The sequence below is a fragment of the Pelodiscus sinensis genome, chromosome 6, assembly GCF_052426305.1.
Source record: "Pelodiscus sinensis isolate ZL-2025 chromosome 6, ASM5242630v1, whole genome shotgun sequence".
Taxonomy (NCBI): Eukaryota; Metazoa; Chordata; order Testudines; family Trionychidae; genus Pelodiscus; species Pelodiscus sinensis.
This window is the reverse complement of record NC_143057.1, coordinates 6,174,000-6,194,656: the sequence shown is the minus strand read 5'-3', so window position 1 is coordinate 6,194,656 and position 20,657 is coordinate 6,174,000. Positions and strand designations below refer to the sequence as shown.

At 42.6% G+C, this 20,657-nt stretch overlaps 1 protein-coding gene and 1 long non-coding RNA gene across 4 annotated transcripts in view; one reads left to right on the top strand and one right to left on the bottom strand.

Annotated features, from left to right (window-relative positions):
• The window catches only part of LOC142829791 (uncharacterized), an 81,555-nt gene extending 64,322 nt beyond the window's left edge, over window positions 1-17,233 (top strand). For both annotated transcript variants that reach the window (XR_016349836.1, XR_016349835.1), the window contains one exon: window positions 17,098-17,233. This is a non-coding gene — a long non-coding RNA (uncharacterized LOC142829791). The remainder of the gene's footprint in view (window positions 1-17,097) is intronic.
• Window positions 1-19,192, bottom strand: part of FSD1L (fibronectin type III and SPRY domain containing 1 like) — a 43,081-nt gene extending 23,889 nt beyond the window's left edge. For both annotated transcript variants that reach the window (XM_075931357.2, XM_075931358.2), the window contains exons 1-5: window positions 19,038-19,192; window positions 11,856-11,951; window positions 10,103-10,234; window positions 6,687-6,788; window positions 2,242-2,264 (exon numbers count right to left, since the gene is read on the bottom strand). In XM_075931357.2, coding sequence (XP_075787472.2) covers window positions 2,242-2,264; window positions 6,687-6,788; window positions 10,103-10,234; window positions 11,856-11,951; window positions 19,038-19,052 — 368 coding nt within the window. In that variant the 5' untranslated portion in view covers window positions 19,053-19,192. The remainder of the gene's footprint in view (window positions 1-2,241; window positions 2,265-6,686; window positions 6,789-10,102; window positions 10,235-11,855; window positions 11,952-19,037) is intronic.
• Window positions 19,193-20,657: the final 1,465 nt, after the last annotated feature.

Genomic DNA, 20,657 nt, shown 5'->3' with positions numbered 1-20,657 from the left:
AATAGCAATTTGGAAAAGGCATTATTCATCCGTTATTTTGAATTCATTTCAAAATAACAGAATTGCTACATAGATGTTCACATTGTTATTTCAGAATAACGGACATTATTCAAAAAATAACGCTGCTGAGTAGACGCACCATAGTGCATGCAGGGGAAAAAAAGGATTTTAGCAGTGGAGATAGTGAGAGAATTAGTAACATTTTAGAGACTTAATGGAGAAAGCAAAGAACAATGCAAAGGATGACAGGTTGCCAGCTTAGGGAAAAGTACAATATAGCTGGCACTGTGAAGAGCAGAAACACTGTGGCCATTTAATTTCTCCAACGCAATTCAGGGAGGGTAGGAATCAAAATTGGAAGCTATTACATCTCAAATGTTAGCTCAATTTAGTATTACACAATCAATTCCAACTCTAATGCACTCCACCAATAAACTAAGACACCTAACCTTAATCAAGCAATCTATTTAATTATGAAAAAACACCATTGTTTAGCAAAGTTGAAATAAAACTGGAAAGAGATATGAAAATAAAATTTCAAATTTGATGACGAGAGCTAAAGAATCAATGCTGCATAACAACAAATTCCTTAAGGAATTTTAGACTTGTGAGCATCAGTTTTAGATTCCATGAAATTATTCAATATCATGATAGCTGTGAAATCGTTAAAATCTGACAGGAGCCTCAATCTTTGAATGAAAGGCATTCTAAACCCTCTACCAGAGTACTCAAACTGTCTTGTCTAGACCAGATGGTGAAGTGGCCTCAGTTATCCACATTCTGAGTCAAACTTCTATGTCTGGCTAACAGCCAGCTGTATAGGAATTCACTGTTCAAACTGACTGAATTCGAGTGACTGAATACTGCTAGAGTAGCTTCATAAGCTGGAAGGGATAACAGGAAGCATGCTACTGTTCAAAAGAGCTGGAGCATATTAAAAACCTCTGCCACCACTCTTAAACTTTTAAGGATTCTCTCTTTCTACTTGGTTTGGGTAGAAAGTTTAGTTTCATATAGCAATGAATACAATTTACTTTGGACATGAATTCCAGCATGAAACTAGCTTTTTCCCCTTGGTAATTAACCTATTAGTTCTCATGGAAATGTTTGACTCAACCACCAACCTGCTAAGTCAGTGAAAGCAACACATTGTGGAACCTCATGGGAAGGCTTGTCTTCCACATGTTGCACAGAGTAGGGATGTTAAAAATGTCAGGAGCTACACATTTTTTTAAGCGGTTACATGCAGGGGCCAGGCAAGCACCAATTCCCACCTGCCCTCCTCACACTGCTGCCTCTGTGGTAGGCAGCAGGAGCAAAAAGGGGTGCAAGAGGCTCCATGGGAGCGAGCTTAAAAGCTAGCTCCCTACAGGCACCGGTTCCTACCCCCCACCTTGCTGTCTCTGATACAGCCATTAGGATTTACCCATGAGCCCAGGCTTATCAGTTAATCGTGTAAACCAGTACATGCTACCATCCCTAGTTTACAGCTTATCTCTAAACACTTTTTAAAAGTGCTTCTATTCTTTAGGGAGACCCACCAAGATGCCAGAGTTTGCTGGGCATATTTTTAGTAAACTGTCCTGGTCCAGAAGAAACCTATGCTTACACCTTAACATTGTTTCACAACAAAATACTTAGCTGAATAGAAGTTTTTTTATTCTGCAAAGGTGACTGAAGACTCTACACATTCTTTAAAAGAGGCAAAGATCACAAATGCAGGCAGTGAACCCACTGGTGATACCACCCGAAAAACATTCATTCATTGTCAAGACTAGAATAACTCGTTAGAACTAATGTAGCTGCAAGGCACCCCCTCACTTTTAAAACAGAGCATTCAACCCCTAGAAACGTTTAAAATATCAACTTAAAGGGAAACTGTCAACTTCAAAAACATTTTTTAAAAGGTTTTCAAACTTCACACCTGCTTTTCTGTCCCTGTGGCTCTCACCCCCACACTTTCTAGGTCGTTACCTATTTTTCTCCCCAATTGCTGTGTGAAAGATTCTCCCCAAAAGGAGGAAGATGTTAAACAACTAGACATGGGAGAGTAGAAAACTGACTATATAAGGAATGCGGTCAAATAATTCATCTCTTTCAATTGTGATATTCTTGTAAGTAATACCTAACAGGTATTAGAAAGAAGTTGACTATGCCCCTTTAATATTGGACTTTTAATTCAGTGAAAAAGATAACAATTAAAAAGCAAGAAGTTTTGTAGAAGAAGGTTTTGTACCATACCTATCTTTGATCTGTCTGGCAGCCTTGGTGCATATCAGGAAGAAGAGAGAGAAGGTAATTAGTGCATCCATGCAAGTCTCAACTGTAGTAACATGCAAGAAGAGTTAGATTATGAATCCCACAGCTATATAGCTCAGATTCAAACACCGAACAACATTGTATCACTTATTTTGATGCAAGGTATTTCCTTCCTTAAGCTTGTTAATGTGCAATGGTTAGAAATGCTGTAATAAGTCAGATCAGAGAAATCAAACTTCAAAAGCCACACCAAACCCACTCCAAATTACTGGACTTTAATTAAGATCCAATATCCAGTTTGTCAGTAAATTTCTTCCTGCATCCATAATTCCAGGTTTAGAAGATAGTATCATTTACTTAGCTTCTGCTCTTTTGAATAAATACTCATATTCTGTAAACAAAGAAAAAATTCATCTGAAAGTGACTGTACTTTTTAATCTATCCTACTTTGTGGATTTTCCCTATGTATTCCTCTGAAGCGCCAATATATGGACTTGTATAACAAGTATGCAGGTTCCTGCTATTGTTGTACAAGCCCTAGAATAAATGCAGCTGTTCTACAGGTCTCAAAGTCACAAATTTACTGTCTGAAAAACAGCAAGGCCAGCCAACATTTAAGAATACGGTTACTGAACAAGCTCAGTCATGTACTGGGTGGATTCATCCACCCAAGTCTTTCATATCGCAATTTCTAGTTTGAGGTTACCTCCAACTGAAATGTTGTTCCCTGCGGATTAACTGCCAGGAAGCTTAGGACATTTTAGACACACAGTAGTGTTTTTAAAAACCTAATAGAAAGGTCCTCTTAGATTACAATAATGTTTACATAATGAGTTTTCCAATGGAAAGATTTTTGTATGCCACAGTTGGAAACCCAAACATCACGCATGTCCTGAAAACCTACATAGTGACTCATGTTTTTTTAAAAATATCTGCTTAGAAATACTTGAGACCTTATTGTTTTGACTGGAAAGTCTTGCAGTAAGGAAATTATACCACAGTAAGGGCTTCATTATGGGGATCTTATGTTGACGTTCACCTAGTACAATTACAACCAATATGCAGTACATAGTTGGATTATTTCAGCCTACAGAAGGCAATAAGACTCAAATTCACTTCAGTGTGGAGTGCCCCTGCACAAGACCTTGTGAGCAGAGGTGAATTTCACTTTACATGACCTTATTTACTAAATACCTGATGTGTAAAGTATATTTAAAAATAGAGTTTGACCAATGACATTCCTCACCAATTTGGTACCATCCTCAAGGGAAGAGATCCTACTTTGAGAAACCTAATAAGGTCTTACGTAGCAGCTCTGAATTACAATTCTTAATATCTGCTTCTTTAATTTTTTTTTTGGGGGGGGGGGAGCAGGGTGCAAGAAAAAGGTCTCTTGAAACTATGATCTACATCTTAGAATTGAGGTAAGAATGTTCAGGGATGCCCCAGAAGCCATCCTGTCATTTCTCTAACAAAGCAAACATGGAGCTCTCAATCACACGATTATCCCTTCCAAAAGCCCCTGAAACATCAGTGTAGTTTCTGTAATAAGAAAATGAACAATTCTCATTTTAGAAATGAGAACTGCTGATCAAATGAGCTGGCTCAGCAGACCATGCTAGGTCACAGTTGCCATAGAGCCAATTTTCTTCTCTTATCTAAACATTCAGTGTCAGAGTAACATTTATTTGTTCATTGTTTTTTCCACATCAATTTCACAGAGAACAATTTAGCTCAAGAAAAGTTTCAACTTGTTTTAAACATTCAAAGTCCAATTCATTAAATATCACCTGACACAAAAATCCATCCCTAATCAGTTTAAATACAGTAGGCATGAACAAGATTCAACATCTCCCCACAACTTGAAAACAGCTATCTCCATGCAAGTGAAAATAGATTGTTTCTTGTGTTAAGGGATTCTACATCTTACTGAAAGCTTAACTTCTTAGCTGGCAAGCCATACAAAACACTATATCTGTACATAGTGAGGAACATGAACAGATAGTTTGTCAAAATAGTGACTTGTATCAATTCACCAGTGTCGCCTGAAGGGACATGTAAATTTAGACGATGTATTTAAGCTGTGATCCAATGCAATCTGGTCTAAAAATTGAATAGGAAACTTGCAAGAAACATCTTTGCCTATTCTTGGCTGGCCAGTGAGCAGAAATCAGTACTAACTCAACTTCACACTGCTGTACATGAATGAAGTGAGTCATTTCAACCATCTTTAGCTGAAACAGGACCATGGTAACATTCAAATGAAGTTCTACTGAGACTATTGCTATGGTTCACAAATATTGTAGCCAATGATTACTGATGGCAGCCACATGATAGTCTAAGTATTTTATGTTGTGGATATAAGGCAATAAATTTAAAAGCTGTGCCCTGTATAAGGATCACAAAATTGCAATGGCGTGAATATTTGTCACGGTGTTGTCCACATTTCATGTAATGAACACTTAGATAAATTTTTAGAGATGCATCACAGGCAGTAGCTTGATGTCCATGGAACCAGTCTTGACACTGCTTTACCAACCAATATGCCACAGCTAAAAGAAAGAGTTCTGCAAAGATCATATACTGTTACTACAGATGCAGAGATTTGCAGTGCTTCACCATTAACATTTAGCCAAGTACTCACACTGCACAGTCCTACCAGGTAGTGTACTAATTTTGTGTAGATAATTTTTTACTGTTTCTCAGCCAATATCTCCACATTGGAGTGGAATTCTGTATAGGAACATGCTTACGTTAAGCAAGTGGTTTTTCAGTCTGATGGCTATACAAGAAAGATTTCACGGTAGATACCAGAGGCCCGATATTTATGACAGTCTGAAAAATGGATTCCTCTCAAGCCTAATTATAGTATAGCAGTTTTAACCTAAAAATAAGCTAAAGCATGCAACCATGGTGTCTACAACAAACAGTGTCCACAACAGATGCAGGCAAGAACTTTTGCAAATTTGATAGAACACTGTGGAGATAATACATGCTTACAAGTCAGCCCTACTTCAAGGGATTTCATAAGTGGATTTTTTTTAAATTAAGGGTTAACTAAAAATGCATCTGGATTCAAAGCAATTCCAAAATATTGGTTCTTGAACACTGCAATTAAGTGTGTGCCATTTTTGCTGTACTTTTAATATTAAACATGAGTACGTCAAAAGGTAGGGACAGCTGCCCCGTGTCGTCCCCCCTTGCCTCCTCTTTCAGTTAGTAAAGCTCAATGAAATAAAAAAAATCCACTGTCATAGCTGTAGCAGTACAGACCATAATAGTGAGGCAAACGGAGCCCTATAGCCCATGCAGGCCTGTGCTCACAGAGCTGAAGTTGAGACTGCAGCCCAAGCTAACAGTGCAAGGTACAAATACTAGATTACAGCTGACTAGTATCTTTACAACAGATTTTGATCTAAAATGCCAAAGTGGTCATTATACTTAGCACAGTATGAAAAAGATTTCCATTAATAAAGTCTGCATGGTAGCCATTAACTCTAATTCTAGCTTTAAGTTCAATACGTCTTAAGAACTTAAAACTGGGTCAGATTTTAAAAAGTCAAGACCAGTCATAAAGCCAGCATGTATTAGACTCCCCAGATTTAAGTACTAGATGTTTAGCTTTACATGGCCAGGCCTTCAGTGCAAATTAAGCAAATAGGTTTCAGGAGGAGAAGGAGAAGCTAGAACTTCTACTGTCTCTTGAAGAGGAGATTTCCAGTACCCTCATTACCTAGTGAAAGTTAAAATGGCAGTAGACAAGTAATTGGGTTTGGATTTGATGTAGCTCACTGCATTGTTAGTACAAAAAACAAACATGGTGCATGACATTGACGAAGTCAAGTATGGTAACAGGTCAGAGGCTCTCTTAACTGGTAAAATGCTGGCAGTCCAGTTATCTAGTTGTGTTTCCATGCCTCTCCCCCTTGGTGCGTTTTCCCCATTCAATTCTGGTTTGTTAATGGTAATATACATATGTTTGTATTAGCTACACTGAGTTGTTCAAACGGTGTCAGGACTCACTGTGCTGAAGACTTGTACAATACACACATTAGAAGGTCCACAAGGCATACAGGTGAAATTGCCCTGGGGAGCTTACAGATGCTAAAGAAAGATTTTAAACCTCAATTATATCAAAGGACAGTGGCTGTCACTGTTGCATCCCAATGTGATATTCCATCGAAATAAGGAGAACAAAGATCAATACGAGGATGTTTTCATTCTAAAGTACACTAATCTGGCTATTGATTTTTCACCTTTGTGACCGTCAACTTAGCTAGAGCCTCTGGCCATAGTGCCACTTTTCCAGACTCCTCTCCAACTGTTACGCTAAGCAGTTTGCAATATCAGGTTTATGATGAAATCCCACTCAAGTGAATAAAAACTAGAACTGCATTTTCCTTATTCACATCAGTTCAATTTTCTACCTTTGAGAACTCCTCAGGGTCCTTTATGTCCAGTGACCGTGCAGCATATTCTAATAATTCTTCAGAATTCTCCAGGGCATTACTGCATTGGCTAAGTTGATTCTAGAGTGAGAAAACAGAAAAGTTTCATATTTTAAAAGTGGCTAAGATGGACTACTAGTATGAACCACAGAACTTGGACATTTACCCCAGCTGCATTATAAAGTGGTACTAAGAATCAGCTCTGTCACTCAAGGGCTTTGGCATCCTTCTTCACAGGACACATCTTTGCTAAATAAGTTTCTAGAGCTAAAACTTCAGGATGTTTACTATGCCCTATGAAACTAAGAAGCAAATAATTTGTTGGATGGCAGCTGTAAAGCCCAATGGATGTATACACTACACCTTTCACTATACTAAATATTGTATGATGTGTGTGCCAAATAAATAAATGCGTATATTACAGTTTTCGATATGGCTGCAATCATGCTTTTCCAGTTTTAATTTTGGTTCAATATTGCAGATATACTCTACAGAGTACAAACTACCATTTGAAGAGGTCTTAACTGTAGGCCAAAGTGTAGGGTACAGGAGGCATAAGCTCTGTCCCAGCTCGGCCATCAAATTGTTTCACCGGTGGTCATTTAAATCCATATCATTTCCTCTATCTGTAAAATGCTACTTACCTTTGAGATCAAGTCATACAGCCCAAGTGCCCAAGAGATCGTCTGATACCGTACAGCAAATATATTAAGTCTCTTCCCTGAATAGCTTCCAGTGGCAAGCCAAAAAGTTTGCACAATACAGAACTTGTCTCTTTCTAGAGGGGGGACACCTATGCCCTTAAAACACGACACAAATGTAGCTAGTTTTTGCAAAGTAAGAGGCTGAATCCAGCTAGAGTTTAGGTAAGGATTATAAAAAACAATTTAGAATCCAAGTTAACCGTCTTTCTGAAGCACATGTTGAGATTAATGCAACCTCCTTCCAGTCAAAATTGCTTCTGTCCACTGGCTCACACGTGACTGTTGCTGATAACTCAAGCTTTATCTACCCTGTACAACATTGCATAATGTTGCCAAAATGCCATAAAAGCAGACATCTCAATAGCAACGTTTAGCTAAGGGAATCTCTAAACAGTTCAAGATAACCGTTACCAGGCAGATACTAATATTAGAGGATGCACCAGTATTTCCGAATGGAAGGAGCCATGTCAGTTATCAATGACTGCAATTTGGATAGTATGCCCTACAAACAAGTAGGGGTTTCCTCTAGCCTTGCACAGGTTTTAAAGCGAGCAGGGTGCAGTTTAAAGCCTGGAACTATAATGGAGTTCAAAATTCTTCAGCTGCCACTAACTTTAGAAGACCATTAAAAATTATATTCCTGTTACACAGCAGTGTTATTCTTAATGAACCTACAAATTATATGCTGACTGTACAACTTACTAGTTCTTCCCATTTAAAAACACGGAATAGGTAATTCTCCCAACAGACAGTAGGCTGCCTCTAAATACAGCACAAACACTCCCTGGTGACAGTAAAATTAGAAGATATTGCTTCTTTAATGCCTATGAAGAGTCACAGCCAGTTAACATACCATTGAGTGACCATTATTTCAGCTGTACTTTTGTACAGCTGAGATAGTGCTTTGTTAGCTAATGAAGTCCAGCATGCAGACCTGAGTAATTTAATCAATTAAGGTATGCCCAAATAATAATAAGGTATGCCCGCTCCCCCGACGACCCCCCCTCCCCCTGCTGCCCCTGTCCAGCCCTGCTTCCGGCAGCTGGTTCTCCTGTCCTCCTCCTCCTCCTGATCTCCCCGAGCCAGGCCCCCCCTCGCCCCCGGCTCCTGTCCAACCCTGCTTTCGCCACCCGCCGGCCTGCCCGGATCTCCGCGCGACAGCCCTGCTTTCACTGCCTGCCCGCCCGATCTCCACGGGACAGCCCCGCTGCCCCAACCCTGCTTCCAGGTGACCAGTTCCCCACCACCCCCTCCCAGCCCACCCCACTCTGCTTCCCTCCCAGCAGCCACAATGAGGCCCGGTATTTTTTTCACGTGGCCCAGTAACAGGCTGCGGCCGATAGTTTGGGTAACACTATCTAGAGTGTCAGCCAGGCCAGTTTCAAAACCCTTTGTTCTCAAGCACTAGTTACCCAAGTTCCAGTCCAGAGCCTAACAACTTATTTTAAAACTAAAAAAAGTCTGACTGACAACACCAGTTCTTATATTTGGTGGGAAATTTACAGTGTTCCCTTGAGAAGCACATAGGAAGAGCCTGCATGTCAAAACCTCTCAGCTTGCTTTCAGCACTCCAACACCAGTACTGCTACGAGGGAGCTAGAAGTACATAATGAGTAAGGACAAGGCGGCACATCAAGTGCCCTTGTCAGAGTCTATTTGCAAGAGTTCAGGAACAAAAGTTGAGGAGCTGATGTGCTCATTTGCACATTAATACCCACAATGGTCTTCCAACTCCATTATTTCATTGCAGTGCTACAGAATAAACCAGAAGATGTGGGGCACAATCTTTCCTGTGTACTCTGCAAACTGCTTTTATACAATTTTAACCAGGTTTAGCTTCCAAACCTTTAAGTTTGAATATTACCAGTGAATAAGCCCCTGAAGCAAACACAGAAATTTATACTAAAACTCTATGACTGAACAAAATAGAAAGAGAGAGCAAGGAATAAGGGGAGGGAAGCCTTTCAGAGAGGGAGGGTGAAGAGAAAAGGTAAACATTTTCAAAATAAAGGAAAAATAAGGATACCATTCATTCACATTGGAGTGTTCTTCAAAGCAATTTCAGTGTTAAATAGGACTTTTTAAAGATACTCATAGTCCCTTGCAACATATGCCAATGTTTACATTTTCAAAAGAATTAATCACTTTCGGTGACAAACTATTGAAAAAATACAAAGTCGATGCCCCGTTCAAAGTGTCAGCTCTTTTGTTCATATTCTTCGCACACCCACTCCCAAAGAGTTTCCTACACAGAGTAGGATATAAGAATCTTGCTTTTATACAAGAATCAGTAATCCAACACTTCAGAAAAAACACACATCGAGTAGCGACAAATTTCTACTAAGCAAGTATGAGGTGACAACTCCTGAAGTGTGAAGAGCAAGGAAGAAGTATAGATCAGTAAGTAGATGTTACCCACGTCAAGTCCCAGCTGGCATGTCAGCTCCTGTGCACCTCAATTCCATCAGTAAAATGGGGAGTAAAAGAATTTCCTTATACTCAACATCCATGCAAGTTAAATTTAAAAATTTGTGGGACTCATGCAATGGAAACCATACAAGTACTTAATGAAATACTCCTTAGCTAGGAGTAAATTTGTGTTATAAATACTTGCTGCAAAAATCTTTTGCAGCGAGATTGAAACTAGCTAATTATAATTACTTCTTTAGTACGTCAGAAGCATGTAGTTACCTGTAGTTCTTGAGATTTATGAGCTTGTTCTTGCTTAATACTGTTGGTCATACTTTCCTTCATCTCATCCAGTATAGAATACAGTCCATCAAATTCCTCATCCAGTTCAGCAATTACATTAGAAGAATTAGCCTGAGAAGAGAATTGCAATTGTGTTTCAGTTGTGCAAGGAGTGATGCAGATCAGTCTTCTAGAATGAAAGCTTTCCCCTCCACTAAAATTTGCCATCACTCTGAATGCTGTCATGCTATCCCACCTCATCAAAATTTGCTAATCACAATGCAGTTTGATATGGTGAACTTCTTAAGCACACTAGCTATTTCAGGGCATAGGTTTTTAGGCTATTTATCATTGTAGACTGCATATGAAGCCCACAAAGTGTTATGTGCAAGTTGAGAACCACAGTGCCTCCATCTAACCTCTTCCCCTCACCCACCCATGCCCAGTACCCACTACCCAGTGCTCCCTCCAGAATAGGTGAAAGTCAGGTGCTAGGCATGAGGGCCAGGCAGCAGCCCAGACCTCAACCTTGCTCTGTGGAGCTGGGTAGCAGTCCACCATGCGGCAGGGTAGCCAGCCCTGTCCCTGCTGTCTTCAGTGCACACCTGAGTGGGGCTGCAACTATATGCTAGTTGGGATGGATGTGCCCCCTGAGTTAAGAATGGCCAATTCAGAGCATTACAGGTCACCAGTTAGTTGTGTCAGCAATAGGGATGTTGAACGTGTAACTGTTACACAAAGCACTCCTCCATCACTCCCTCCCACTCCCGCACTGCTGCCTCCGATTCATAGGCAGCACTGCAAGCGGGAAGCAGGCAATAGCCAGTACACATGAGAATCCAGCTTAAAAGCTGGCTCCCTGCGAGCACCAGCTCCTCCCTTCCCCTCCTCCCCCGCATGTAAACATTGAAAATTTCAGTGGCCACATGTTTACAAATACACACATTTTAACATCCCTAGTCAGCAATGCTACATATAGAATCCTTCACAATATGCAGGTGTGTGAGATTTATTCACTAGTACAAAGCCCCTCACTTATACAAGTCTCCAACTCGCATACAGAAAAGACTAGTAGTCCATAACTTTATGGACTACAAGAGCAGCAATTGGTTTCATTTGCCACCATTTAAGAAACTTGCTTTTAGATTTACTGTATTTAAAAGCATATCAATGCTGCGCAGAGACCACTATACAGATGTAAAAGCACCAGACAATGGAGAAATAAAGTTATTCCTTGTTTTAGAATCAACAGGAATAAATACAAGCCTGACAATTTGTCATCCTCTATTTTACTGATATAAGAGCATTAACTTGAAAAGCAAGACAAGTGTTGAGATTTCTTTGGTCTGAGTATCAACATGTGAGATGAAGATTGGCTTTTCAGAAGAATGAGCTGGATTCAGCAAGAAAAGTTTACATAATTCCAGCTACCACAATTTTCATATCAAAAAACTGCCAGAAACTTCAAAGTAAACTTAGACTCTTCCCTATAGAAGAGTCTAGTCACAGCATTTTAGTTTCAGAACTTAACTTCTACTTGCATTTTACTTTCAAGATTAGAATTATCCATAAACAGGAAAAACAACCGCTTTCCATTTTGGTTTTAAGAGTTGTCAATAGCAGCTCCTTCCGCAACAAGAACCTTTTTAACTGAAAATAAATAATCCCAGTCTGACTCAATTGGATATCCACTTCCATCTCTCCACTTCATCACGATAAAGTGTAATATTTTCAGATGTATTAATACATGTACCTGAACACCTTTTAATGTATGGTTCAGTGTGTCTATAAAGTTCTGGATTTCATCATTTTTGTTTGCCAGAGTAGAGATAATCCTTTGCAGAGCTTCCTAGAATTAAAGAAATTGAAGAGAATTTAATATTTGTATTAAGATTATAAACCTGAGCAATTTCAAGTCATTTGACATGCCGAAGAATGTTTATATAGTATCTAACGAAAACCTCGCCCACCTATAACCACTTCCCATCGCAGCACCACAAGGACCAGATAAACATGGATTCAAGTCCAAATGTAAAATGACAGTTTTGTTTCAAAATAATAGTTGTGACAGCTAGGAAGGCCAAGAGCAGTCAAAGATGGAAGAAGTCAAAAGGTGTTCCACCAAAGTATAAGGTTTTTCTTTATTTTAAGTTTACACTTTATAAAAAAATTATAAAATCAAATTACAAAATCTGTTGTCTACAGAAACTGATATATAAGCAACTAGTGAAACATTCTTCCCAATCGCATCCTTAGTTCATTCTACCATTTCAGAGGGAATGCGTTATTTCTCACCTCACCAATAGTCTGTCATTTTAAAGCTCATCAGCATTATTTTAAAAAGCCTTGGAATTGGGTAACTACCTCGAAACAAGCCTACTGATGAACCTCATGGAATACCAGACACCATCCCACCAGTTTTAGAGGTTATTCCAAAATCCAGTTCAACAGTACAGTAAAACTCCAGTGGTCCGGCATCCAATGGTCCAGCACTCCTGATGGTCCGGCACCATCTGGAACCTGGAAGTGCTTCGGGCAGCCGGACAATTGGAGCTGCTCTGCCCCCGGATTCTCCAATTCAGCCACTGCTGAAACTGACCAGCGGCTGACTCAGGGAAGTCGGGCTTCCCAGAGTCAGTTGCTGGTCAATTTCAGCAGTGGCTGACTTGGGTGAAGTGCGGGGGATGCACCCCTCGGCGCTGCGGGACCAACCTGGCAGCACCCCAGCTGCTCTGCCCCAGAGTTCCCCAAGACCCCTCATAGGCCCCCCCCTTCCAATAGTCCAGCATATCTGATAATCTGGCACCCCCTGGGTCCTAAAGGTGCTGGATTATCGGAAGTTTACTGTATATTATATGGTAAGCCAGGGAGAACACAAAGACCTGAATTACACTAGCATCCACCTACCTGTACTGAGGATTTTAATGAGATACAACACTGAAGAATCAGCAATCAATACTCAATGGTTCCTGCCAGAAGGCCCTTAGAAAAATCCTTCCAAATTTCAAATTTGGAAAGATAATCTCTACACCTATCAAGTTACCATGAGGCAGCCATGAAATACTACTCTGGTTAATTGTCTGGAACAGCACACTTGCTGATTTCTATTTCTAAAATTCACTAAGGCCAGTCAAATTGTTCTGGTGACGTGTACTAGGATCCCTTACTTTCCTCAAAATCCTGTTATGAATGTATTTCCTACCATTTGGTTAACAAGGTTTTCAGCTGGTTAACATTATAAAGGAATATTATAAGCAAGGTTTTTAAGTTATTCCCTCAATTTAATCTGACCAGCTGCTTTCTGGTTCACTACTGGCCAGGAGCAATTGTGCTTGTGTGTCAGACAAACCCAGAGCTAAGCCTTAGATCCTATAAGCATCACTGTCAGTACGGATGAATCAGAAAACTCCCAATCCTTTTTTGACTTGGATTTATTAGATCCCATTGGCTCTGCCATTTGAAAAACATTTTATAGCCATGTACAATAAGAGTCTGAGGATAAAGGTCTATATTTGACTATTACTTAGAAAGTCAAATACAATCCTAGCAAGTAAAAAATAGGCATGGTAACAGTAAGCCCCTCAAACAAGATTGTGATCCTAAGGTTAGGACTAATGGGGGGAGAAACAAGGGAGAATAAACTAACCATCAGCAAGACTGTCAGAAAGTAGTACAAAAATCCCAAACCTTTCAAGGTTACAGTTTCATCATGCAGGAAGGAATAGCATGAAGTCCAGCTAACTTCACACTTAACCATCTATTTTTCATAATGGTGAAAAAACAAGATGGAAACATCCACTAACGGAGTGGAAAGCTGTCCTTGGCAGGTGTTAGGGCCCCAACACATCAATTTCAAGAGCTAGAAGTCAGCATTTAGTATTTTGTTTGCAAATATTTTCCAAATGAGATGCAAGATGAAATAGACTGCAGCTCACCTCCGAAGACAGGCAGCTCCCACACCTCTCCTGCTGTCCAGTTTCATTAAGATGGACTGCAGGAAAATGGGACAGGTTTATACGTAAGAGGTGCTGCAGTCTTCAACAAAGATGCTAGTATGCCAACAGGAGGGTATCTCCCATCAGCACAGTTAGTCCACCTTCCCAAGAGGCAGCAGCTACATTGAGTAGAGTTAAAACTGTCTACACCAAGGCTGTGTCTACACTGGCCACTTATTCCGGAAAATCAGCTGCTTTTCCAGAATAACTTGCCAGCTGTCTACACTGGCCGCTTGCTTTTCCGGAAAAGCACTGACGATCTACTGTAAAATCATCAGTGCTTTTCCAGAAAAACTATGCTGCTCCCGTTTGGGCAAAAGTCCTTTTCTGGAAAACTGTTCCAGAAGAGGGCCAGTGTAGACAGCACAGATTTCTTTTCCGCAAAAAAGCCCCAATCGCGAAAATGACGATTGGGGCTTTTTTGCGGAAAAGCGCATCTACATTGGCATGGACGCTTTTCCAGGAAAAGCGCTTTTCCGGAAAAGCATCCTGCCAATGTAGATGCACTTTTTCCGGAAATACTTATAACGGAAAACTGTTCCGTTTTAAGCATTTCCGGAAAAGGGTGCCAGTGTAGACGTAGCCCAATGGTTAGGGCAGTTTAACTGTATTGCTGGGGGCTGTGGATTCTCTCTCTGAAGTAGCAGCAAAGTTGCTAAGGTTTTCCAAGTTTCACAATGAGAAAGGCTGAGCACTTCATGGGAGATTGTTTTGGGTAGACTCAGGATCAGAGGGGCAGGTGGAATCACCCTGCATGGAATAGCAAAGCTGGAGGAAGCCAGGGTTAAGTCACTGTTCTTTAAAAAGACTGCTAGTGTCAGGTCTCTAAGTCGAAGTTGCAGAGCACAGAAGCACCCAAGGTTACAGGTGACACTTCACTGCAGGAATGGGGAACCTTTTTTGGTTAGGGGGCCACTGACACATGGAGTGGGAGGGGGAATCAGTCGGGTCTGCACACAAGAAAGAAGCAAAGTGAGAAGACAGACACTACCCATGTTTCCCTTACACACCAGAGCCTGGGAGAGTGGGGGTGGGGAGGAGCAGGCTAGTAGATTGTGTGTGCTCCAGCCCTGTGGGTGGGTGGCTGGAGCACCAGTGTGGGCTCCCCAATGCTGAGCCTTGGGGGCCAAATCCAGGCAAGCATTTCCGGATCCAGGCAAGCATCCAGCCCCCAGGCCTGAGACTCCCCACCCGATTTACTGGTTTGGATGATCCCCCAAAACATCACAGTTGGACGGCATAAAGAATAACATGTTAGAATGAGTTGTGCAAAACTGGATGGATATACTATTGAGCAGAGCACTCTGAAGAGACAGCACTCTCAGACTAATAGATGGGATTAACAAAAGGAATAAGACAATACATTTTGCGCATCTAAAAATCTCAATCAAGTTTGTCATTCTACAGGTACATAGTAATACATGACAAGACTTTTTTAAATAGGTAATGAGAAAATAGGGTACTGTTCCCATTAACTTTAGTACTACATATTCATTTCCACCATGCAGACTGAAGTTAGAAATCTTACAATAAAGAGCAAGGACCTATCCAGCATTTACAGTTACATATGTCCTTTCTTAAGTACATTTCAATTATATGCACTGTTATGACACGTAGCAAGTGAACACCTCAAGTACTATTCAATAAATTTCAGTTGGCCCTGGCAAGTATGGGCACCTACTCCCAATTGGGACCTTTGCAAAATCTTTGATTTAAAAATGAGGTTTCAAAGTTAATTATACAAATGGGAACCAAGCATCAACCAATATAATGCCACCTTGAAGTGTGAAGACAGGTGTAATATTTCTGTTACTGTTCATATCTTCAAGCAGTACCAAAAGGAGATTAACAATATCCTTAGTCACTTCTAAGGATACTATGCAGGACTCTTTGGGCAGCAGTGAAACAAGTCATATGAACAATATTGTTTGGAAAAGCTCTGACCAGCAGAGGCAGGCACTGGAAAAGGCCACCCAAAATACAACGGCTGTGGAAAAGGGTAAAGCAGAAGCCACTACTCAAGATTGGGAGAATCAGTAGAATAGCAGAGGTCCTCTCCCACACTCCCACTGCTTGATATGGGGACAGCAGGGGGGAGAGGAGAGGAGAGTTCCTTCACCCCTTCAGCAACTAAAGGGGGATGGAGGTTCAATTTTACAGAAAATCTAACAAGGCACAGAGTTACAGAAGTTCACCCCCTACCTCTTGAACCAGCATCTCATAGAATAAACTAGCTCAGTGGTAGACTGACTCAGGGTAACAACCAGTTGCAGTAGCATTTCTCATCTGCATTTCAAAGTACTAATAAGCTTAATCATGCAGACAAGAGGTGTGTGGAATTCAGGGTACAACTTATAGCAAACAGCTCCAGTGTATCTGGGCTACTGGTAGTTAGGTGAGAAGGCAGGAAAAAAATCCTGCCAGACACCTGGCCAGGGACCCATAAAGTTGGGACAAGATTACTTACTGATCTTCTGCTTCCCCACCGCACAGCCCAGTCCCCTGACCCACAGAGATGTGACTTATTAATTTGACTGGGTGCAGGATAAGGAAGGAAAGAGACAGAAGGTAACGTAGACAAACACCCACATTTTAAAATATATAAGGAGTTTAATTCGTCCCCTTCAAGGCAGTTTCACATTAACAGTAAATAGATGAGTTCACCTATGTCAACAATCTAATTACTAGTGACCAAAGTGCACAATAAAATCTATTCCACAATACTGTTTTATAAAATGTTCAGTAATTGTAAACATTTAATTAGCATCCCGACAAACGAGATTAAAAATGTTGCTAAGCCCAAGATTTACATTTGTTGGTTCACAACTTTTACATCCCTGCTGTAGGAAGAATCAGAACATTATACAACAGTTACTATTTATTTTCCCAGCATTTTCTTCATAGTAGCTATCTCTTAAATTTGCTCATTTTGCAGTATGTCAAGTAACTGATAAGTAGTTTTCCCTCTACTTCCTAAATATTGTTCTATTTTCTCACAAGAACAGGCAAATTCTCAACGAGGAGCCCCCTGCAAGGACCTTTGGAAGGCCACAAGCAGGTTTCAGGGGGATCACCAACATAAACCAAGGCCAGAATTCAAGTCACTGGTGGCCAAGGAAGAAAGCAGAAGCCTGAGACCTACTTCATGGCTGAAGCCAACTTTGTTTTGTGGGACCTCCTGGGGCATTGGACTTCAGAGCAATTGCCTTGCTTGCTACCTCCTAAAGCTGCGGATGGCTTTTACCCTACAGGATATTAGGGATGTTAGCATTAGCAATAGCTTATTGGTTAATGGTTCTGGCTAACCACAACCACCACCACCCGCAACATGCTTAACATTCAAAACTCGGACTAGCAGGCTGGCTCAGTCCTAGCTTGCCAGTTTAATTTTTAAATGAAGAGTGTACAGAGGAGCTGTCTGCCACCCCGTGCTGCTGCCTCTGATAGAGAGGCAGCAGCAGCACAAGATAGCAGGGGGCTCCCTGGGAGTGGGGCTGGGAGTGCAGTGGCTGTTGGCCCAGCACACAGGGAACATTGAATAATCATGTAACCACTAAGAATTGTTGCAGTTAATGAACATTAAACAATTTCTGGCATCCCTACTGGATATGCAGAAAGACATTTGTTGCGGCACAGATGGAGTGTGGAATTTTTTATAGCATGTTGGGGGTGAGGGTGTTAAGTAAGAAAAAGGTTGAGAACCCCTGCACAGGGAAACCTGCTACTTCCCTGGAAGTGATGGGCATGTATCCTGCTTCCCTCCCCATCACTATACATCCCAGGTGAATTTCTTCTCAGTTATAGCTTTCGTACCACCTCGCAGCAAAAAAGCCTCCTCCAAAACCTACAAATGTTAGGCAAACAGAAAAGGAGAAAAAGAAATGCCCTGCCACTAAGATTTTAAATTAAACACATATAATGGAAGCAACTTTGTGCAGGTGCATGCCACCCTCTCCCACCCAACTCAGCATTATTCCTGCCTATAAGACCCAAAGGCCCAAACCAACAGTTCCCAGAGGATCCAGCCTGCTCCAGGCACCTTCTGTCCTCTCATCTAATGGCAGCTTCAAAGCCAGCCTCAAGGGTGATGCTGACAATACCCAGCACTTACACAGCAGTTTCCTGAGGCTGCCACGGAGATTTTCCATGCAGCAAAAAGCTTTTTATTGAAAACCAAACAAAAACACAACATCAGACACTTCCCCCGCCCCAAGACTGAAATCATAAACAGCCAATCCCACACTCACCCCACGGTTCGCTGGAAGAGGAAGTTAGCTCACCCCACCCCCCACACACATTCCTCTGCCCCCCACCCCACGCAGCCCCCCACCCCACCTCCTCCCTTACACACTCCTCTGCCCCCCCACACCCAGCCTCCCCACTCACTCTTCTGTCCCCACCCCCATGCGTCTGCCCTTCACCCCACCCAGCCCCCCTTCACACACTCCTCCTCCCCCCCACGTTGCAGCATCCTCCTCCCCCACACACCTCACCCCCCCACCCCACCACACACACACCCCCCCCCCCACCTTGCAGCATCCTCCTCCCCCACACACTCCTGCCCCCACCCCCCATGCTCCCCCCACTACCCCCCCCACACACACCTCCCCCCCACCTTGCAGCATCCTCCTCCCCCCCACACTCCTCCCCCTTACCCCCCCCCCCCACTCCCCCCACCTTGCAGCATCCTCCTCCCCCCACACACTCCCCCTGCCCCCACCCCCCCCCCATGTTCCCCCCCCACACCCCCCCACACACACCTCCCCCCACCCCAGCATCCTCCTCCCCCCCCACACTCCTCCCCCCTACCCCCCCACACTCCCCCCACCTTGCAGCAGCATCCTCCCCCCCACAGTCCTCCCCCCCACACACACCTCCCTGCCCCGCCCCGCCCCGCCCCGCCCCCACTCTCACCCGGGGGGGGGGAGGGGCTCACTCACTTTCTGCGCGTCCATCGCGAGGCAGCCACAGCGCGCGCCGAGACCCCAGTGGCCCAGCCCGCCGGGGAGCAAAGTCGCTCACAGCAGGGAAAAGAGGCTCCGCCCACAGCCGCCGTCGACGCGTGCGCAGTCCCGTACCCCCACAAAACCCCCTCCCTCCCGTTTTCCATGCGCGCAGAGCGTGCCCGCCCTTTCCCGGGCAGCGCGCACCGCCCCTTTCCGGCCCGTCCAATAGCCATGCAAGGCCTTCCGGCAAGCCCCGCCCAACAGAGGGGCCCGCCCTTACCCCTCCCCTCCGGTCCCTAACGCGCCTTGGAACTTCCCCTTCCGGGCAGGAGAGCGAGGCGGAGGTGTGCCATCGCTGGCGCCTGCGCAGTGGGTGCGATACGCACCTGGGTGGAGGCGGCGCGGGACGAAGCTGGGCTGGAGGGTGTCTGGAACGAGGCGCCTGCCTCATTGGTGCCGCCGGTTCGAATCCTGTGCGGGGCTGGTAGCCGCACAGAGCCCTTAGGGCGCGCTTGGTGCGTGGTTTTCAGCTCCCACAGCCCTGAGGGTTGCAAAATAAGTGTATTTGAGTGAAAACTGCGGTGCACAAAATAGCTGGGGCTGTAAGAAAAGCAGCCGCCTATCCCCGCCAAGACACACTCACAGCACTGGGATTGCCTCAGGGCTTGGGTGTCCCGCTGGGGAGACCTCAAAGGGGCTTAATTTCTAGAGAGCAGGTGCTCAGCATCTTCTAAAAATCAGGACTTTATTAGCACTGGTTGCCTCTTAATTTTTCCATTCAGTGTAAGAAAGAAATTTGAATTGGTGTCTTTTTCACATACCTGTGTAACTAAAACACCCCAACATTTCACTCTGACATTTTCTCAACAAGCCATGTCCAATTTTTTTATTTGCAATGGCTTTTAGTTTGGAATTTCCCTTCCCTTGTGTTAAAACCAATTTAAAAAGTCAGAACATCTGGTGGCAAGGAGTTCCACAGATGAATTGTGCATTGTACAAAATCATGTTTATCATTTTTGCCTTTCTGTTTCATTGATTGTCCCTTTATTCTTGTATGCTGAGACATGATTAAGAAAGAAAGAAAGAAAACCACATGGTTACTTTCCAGGGTGGCCTTCTCTACTACAATAGCACTACTTAATGGTAAGAAGGATGTATTAAGCCAATTTGGATCTAAATGTTTGTTTATTTAAAATAGCTACAGGACACATTTTGAAACGATACAACAGGACTGTCCTTTCAGAGTGTTTTTAATTTTGAAGAAGGAGCTATGGGGAGACATAAATGGGAATTAAGAGGGATTTTCTTTAGTATCATTTTTTGTTCTGAAGTGTTACAGACTGCCTATCATCATGAGAGTCGATCAGGAATGCTAACGAATTTGATAAAACCAGATAAAACCTATTAACAGGATAAAATGGGGTTTCTAATGAGGTAGAATGCCACATGCTTTTGTTACTAAGATTTGTATTACATTAGATCAAGTTCAGTGGTTCCCAACCTTTACAAGCATACAGACAGAACCCTTTTTAATCTATTAAAATTTCACAGAAAATTTCTATTAAAATTTTCCCCCCTACCCTGGTAGAGAAGAGAAAAGAAAAGTGGGCCCGA